This window comes from Eschrichtius robustus, chromosome 15, assembly GCF_028021215.1.
Source record: "Eschrichtius robustus isolate mEscRob2 chromosome 15, mEscRob2.pri, whole genome shotgun sequence".
In the NCBI taxonomy this organism is placed as follows: domain Eukaryota; kingdom Metazoa; phylum Chordata; class Mammalia; order Artiodactyla; family Eschrichtiidae; genus Eschrichtius; species Eschrichtius robustus.
In genome coordinates, this window is record NC_090838.1 from 31,637,444 (window position 1) to 31,643,381 (window position 5,938).

Sequence of the window (5,938 nt, forward strand, 5' to 3'; positions counted from 1 at the left end):
TTTTCTCCAAGGCACTGTCACCTCACACTTCTAGAGCTTTAGGATTTACCTGGAGGGTTCATGGCAAAGTGGAATTCCACTTCCACTCCCAAGGAAGAGGTGGCACGAGCCTTTCCTCTTAAAATTTTTATCTTGAAATGTCCATCGTGGCAGTGAAAGGCGGACCCTAGCGAACAAGAAATCATCTTCTTATTATTATTACAAAAAAACTTAGCCCCTCTCCACAACCTGCACCCCGCTTTCATCACCCCAGGCCTCGAGACTCTCAGACCTCGAGGTGTGACCAAGGCCACGGACTACAAAACAGAGAATTCTGGGGAAAGGAAGTGACGACACGGCGCAAAGCACGCTGGACTCCGGCAGGCTCGGCTCAAGAGACTCCTTCCTTCCAGCGCGGTTGCTGAGGACCTGGCGGTGCTAGGAGTTTTAACTGGTATTTTTCTCATTTGTCAGGATTACACGTTAAGTATCACCTGGCTTGAGTACAGCTCTAAGTATCATGCGGCTTCGGGTTACGCCAGGGCATCAGCTCTAGAGCCTCAGCTGCTGTCCCTTCGTTTACGCATCCTCGAAACAAATTTTAAGGTGAAAGTGTCACAGATCCGGGGGCCTCTCCCTGGCGGGATCCAGCGGAGACACAGAGCCAGAGAGGGAATGGGTGGATATCAGAGGAGTTTTCTTTTTCATTTTTGGTTGAGAGTCGTGTGGCGTGAGCTCCTTTGATCAAAGGAGAGCAGAGTTCAAGGATTTGAGCATCTGCAGACTGGAGATCAAAGCCAGCGTGAAGGCGATCTGGAACGGGATTGGGAGGTGAAATAGAAGTGTGCCAGATAAGTTACCCCAGACTGGGCCCCGCGGCAACTCGATGTCCCCGTGGCTTTCAAACTGAATAGTAAAATTTAATTGTCTTTCTGATATGGAACTTGAGATTGGGGTAAGACGTTTGCCTGGGTGGAACATATATATTAATCCGAACTGGTGGTTGTTTTAGATCTAGCCAGCTGGCAACCATGAATGAATGGATGAAGAAAGGCCCCTTAGAATGGCAAGATTACACTTACAAAGAAGTCAGAGTGACAGCCAGTGAGAAGGAGTATAAAGGATGGGTTTTAACCATAGACCCAGTCTCTACCAAGTGAGTATGGGTCCTGCTTCCCAGAAATCACCCCTTTGCACTGCTACATCCGTACTAAGAAAGCAGATAAATGAAAGGCTAAATATTCCCACATAAGAATTTAATTTCCTTTGAATCTAAGTACTGTTCTAATTTTAGATTTCTGTCAGACCAACCAAGTTTGTAGAAATGGGACACTCCTTTTTTATTACATTTTATTGGAAAATTTCAAATATACACAAATGTGAAGAGAGTAGTATAATGAACACTAATCTTATTCCCCCTTTCAAATATTTTAAAGCCAATTACAGACATAATTTTGTTCATAAATCCTTCAATATATCTCTTAGCAGATTCGGACTCTCTAATAAATGTAACCACAATACCATTATAACACCTAGCAAAAGTAATAATAACTTTAATATTAGCTAATTCCTAGTTTGAGTTCAGATTTTCCTGATTTGTCTCCAAAGTATCTTTTTTAAGCATATCAATTTGTTGATATGTCTCTGAAGAATCTTAATCTATAACTGTACTTTCTCTCTCTTTGGTTTTCCATGTCATTTATTTGTTGAAGAAATGGAGTCATTTGTCTATAGAATTGAACACACTCTGGATTTAGCTCATTGCATTTATCATGGCAGAGTTTAACATATTCTTTTATCCTTCGTATTTCCTATAAACTGGTATTCATAACTAGAGGTTTGATTAGGATCAGATTTATTTTTTGCAAGACAACTTTAAAGGTGGTGATCCACACACTTTATTCTGGAATGATTTTAGATTTACAGAAAAATTGCAAAGAAAGTACAGAGTACCTATATACCCAGCTTCCCCTAATGTTAACAGTTTACAAAACTCTCAATCATTTGTCGGAATTAAAAATTTATACTCACTAAACTACAATCATTTGGATTTTATCAGTTTTTCCAATAATGGCCTTTTTCTGTTCTGGAATCCAGTCCAAGGTCCTACATTACATTTAGTCATCCTGTCTCCTTAGTCTTCTCTGATATGTGACAGTTTTTCAGTCTTTACTTGTTTTTCATGACCCTGACACTTTTGAAGTGTTCTCGTTAGGTATTTTATAGAATGTCTCTCAATTTGGGTTTGTGTGATGATTTCTTTTTTTTTTTTGGCTGCATCGTATGGCTTGCGGGATCTTAGTTCCCTAATGAGGGAATGAATGCGGGCCCTCGGCAGTGAAAGTGCAGAGTCCTAACCACTGGCCTGCCAGGAAATTCCCTGTGATGTTTTCTCATAGACTGGGGTTATAGGTTTTTGGGAAAAGTACCACAGAAATGAAATTCACATCACGTCACATTGCATCACATCATGTCATATACCATATCATATCATATTTTAATTAGGATTTTTCCATTTGTATTCATGAGTGAGATTAGTTTATAGTTTTATTTTTTAATCCTGTTCTTCTCTGCTTTTGGTATCAAGGTTATATTAGCCTCATTAAATGAGTTAAGGCATAGTCTCCCTTTTATAGTCCATAGGAGAATTTGGTTGGATTAGAAATGTTTGGTCCTTGAAAATTTTATAGAACTTCCTGGTAAAATTGTCCAGGCCTTTTTTTCCCCCTCCATGGGAAGATTTTAAACTGGTTATTTCAGATTTTTTTAAAAAGATTATAGTACTATTTACATTCTCTCTCTTTTTTTTTTTTTGAGTCAGTAGTAGAAATTTATATTTTCTAGGAAGTTTTCTGTTTTCAGTTTAAAAATTATTGGTCTAAATTTGTTCTTAATATTTTATACTATTAATTTTTGCTACCTTATTCCTAATATTATTTATATGTGCCTTCTTTCTCTTTATTAATCTTGCCTGAGTTTTGTGAAATTTATGTATCCTTTTCAAAGAACCAGCTTTTGGCTTTGATGATCCTCTTATTGACTCTTTTTTTTAATTGAAGTATAGTTTATTTACAGTATTGTATCAATCTCTGCTGTACAACAAGGTGACTCAGTTATACACATATATACATTCTTTTTTATATTCTTTTCCATTATGGTTTATCACAGGATATTGAATGTAGTTCCCTGTGCTATACCTTAGGACCTTGTTGTTTGTCCATTCTTTTTTTTTTTTTTTTAATTATTATTTATTTATTTTTGGCTGTGTTGGGTCTTCGTTTCTGTGCGAGGGCTTTCTCCAGTTGCGGCAAGTGGGGGCCACTCTTCATTGCGGTGCGCGGGCCTCTCACTATCGTGGCCTCTCTTGTTGCGGAGCACAGGCTCCAGACGCGCAGGCTCAGTAGTTGTGGCTCACGGGCCCAGTTGCTCTGCGGCATGTGGGATCTTCCCAGACCAGGGCTCGAACCCGTGTCCCCTGCATCGGCAGGCAGATTCTCAACCACTGCGCCACCAAGGAAGCCCTGTTTGTCCATTCTAAATGTAATAGTTTGCATCTACCAACCCCAAACTCCCAGTCCATCCCTGTCCCTCTCCCCCTCCGCCTTGGCAACCACAAGTCTGTTCTCTATGGCTATGAGTCTGTTTCTGTGTTTGTTTGTTTTCCTGTTTGTTTTTTTTTTTTTTGGCCATGCCAGGTGGCTTACGGATCTTAGTTCCCCAACCAGGGATTGAACCCGTGCACTCGGCAGTGAAAGCACAGAGTCCTAACCACTGGACCACCAGGGAATTCCCTGTTTCTGTGTTGTAGATAGGATCATTTGTGCCATATTTTAGATTCCACATAAAAGTGCTATCATATGGTGTTTGTCTTTCTTTTTCTGACTTACTTTACTTAGTATGACAATCTCTAGTTGCATACTGTTTTGTTTTCTCTCTCATTAATTTTGTGCTGTGTTATTTTCTTTGGTCTGCTCTGAAGGAGAGTTATTCAGTTGCTTTTTAACTCTATAATTTAAATCTGTACCCTATCTTCTTTCCTAATACACATTTAAAGCATTCATAACTGTTTAAGTAGTGCTTTAATGACATCCCACAATGATTAGCTTTAGGCTGGACAAAAGGCTTAGATGTTTAGGACCGTCAGAGAATTCATATTGAACAAGTGAATACATTTGGTGGTGAGAGGATTAATTTAAAACGGGGAAGAGCATTCCCTATTGTTCTAGTGACCTGTTGGGGGTTGATGCTGACTCTCATTTCACTGCTTCTTCCATAGTTTTATGGGCCTTTTGGTTTTTCTTTTGCAACTGTGCTCTGAACTTACTTTTCCTCCAAAGTATTGTCCTTGTGAACTTCCTTGAAGATGGCAGCATGTCTGTGACCGGAATTATGGGACATGCTGTGCAGACTGTTGAAATTGTGAATGAAGGGGACCATAGCGTGAGAGAGAAGCTGATGCATTTGTTCATGTCTGGAGACTGTAAGGCGTACAGCCCTGAGGATCTGGAAAAGAGAAAGAACAGCCTGAAGAAATGGCTGGAGAAGAACCACATCCCAATCACTGAAGAGGGAGATTCACGAAGGACTCTCTGTGTGGCTGGGGTCTTGACTATAGACCCACCATATGGTCCAGAAAATTGCAACAGTTCTAATGAAATTATTTTGTCCCGTGTTCAGGATCTTATTCAAGGACACCTTGCGGCTTCCCAATGAGAGGCCAAGAACTATGGATGCACTGATTGAAATAAGACTTCATTTTTTGAAAATTCTTTGTTGTTTTTGGTAAAATCAAAGCTGGGGATTATCAGTGTTAATAAGTGAACTGGGCAAGGATGACATCACAAACAAATAAAATTAACATAGGGACATCAGAATTATAAGAGCCTTTCCTTTTGATGGGGATACACCTCCATTTCTGTCAGGCAAGAAATGTATGTGAAAAAGATGCAACATGTTAGATTAAATATAAAATGCTAAGGTAAAATCACAGTCTTGTTACATCCCTTGCACTAACTAGATGTGTCTGTTTTAAACCGTTTATTTTAAAAAATTTTTTGGTGTAATGATGTAATAGCTTTTGAATCAGAATATATGCTTTTTTTGGTTGAAACTTGAACGTTTTGGTAAAGTCTTAACACATAAACCTTATAAACTCTCAAAGCCTTAAAAAGTGAGCACTGGCTGATATCTCTCAGGAAAAAGGTAAGTGTGACAGGTATTCTGCTGCTGAGCTCAACCCAGTTCTTTTGCCTGATGGGTTCAGCCCAGGCTTCTGGGTCACAGTGCTTTCTTCCTACAGTCTCTACTCCCCTTGTCAGGCTTCACTGAGGGGAGAGAATGCAGGAAGGACACTTCACTACATCTGATTCTACCCCTTGGAAGCCAGTCAGGGAGGTTTCTGGCCTACAGAAGCACCTCAGATTGTTAGTTTGGGGGTTGTATGGTCAGGCCACTCAAGATGGCTGTTCTCTTGCTCTTGGCGTGACCAGTCCCTGCTGCGCCTACCCCCTACTCACGTGAATGTGCTCGCCCCCTGCCCCCACCAGTGATTGTTCTAATCCTTAGGCCAGAACGGCTCCACCCGCTAGTTTATTAAAGGGAAACATCTGCCCCCATGATGGTAGTTAACCTGAGGGGCTGTAAGGGTTGGGTCTCAGCTGCTGGTTTCCCTGGTAACTGATGAGCCAACCTGACGTCAGTTCCCCCTGTAAACGGTAGCTTCCTGCTCCCCCCGGTAGCGAAGGTTGCTGCTGCGTCTCGCTTGCCGTCTGCCCCGCACGGTGGAGGTGTTTCTCCAGGACCTTGCTTCCGACGTGTAAGATGCCCTGTCCAATAAGCTGGCGCTGTCATTGGGCTCTTTTCTTCGGTCTCGAGGCTGGTCATCCACAAGGCTTGCAGACCTGCGAGGTGCAGCCCAGCAATTCACAAGCCAGCCAGGAGGCCTAGGGAACTCCCGTGA

The 5,938-nt window shown here is 41.3% G+C and overlaps 1 protein-coding gene across 2 annotated transcripts; it reads left to right on the top strand.

The window, feature by feature from the left end:
* The first annotated feature begins 352 nt into the window (after nucleotides 1-352).
* On the top strand, nucleotides 353-4,966 carry GEMIN6 (gem nuclear organelle associated protein 6). Of its 2 annotated transcripts, none has more exons than XM_068564481.1 (3): nucleotides 353-433; nucleotides 992-1,135; nucleotides 4,317-4,966. In XM_068564481.1, the coding sequence occupies exons 2-3, from the start codon at nucleotides 1,011-1,013 to the stop codon at nucleotides 4,690-4,692; spliced, it is 501 nt and encodes a 166-aa protein (XP_068420582.1). In that variant the 5' UTR covers nucleotides 353-433; nucleotides 992-1,010; the 3' UTR covers nucleotides 4,693-4,966. The 2 variants fall into 2 exon arrangements, with proteins under 2 accessions (XP_068420582.1, XP_068420583.1); XM_068564482.1 differs by lacking the exon at nucleotides 353-433 and adding an exon at nucleotides 450-585.
* The last annotated feature ends 972 nt before the right edge of the window (nucleotides 4,967-5,938 follow it).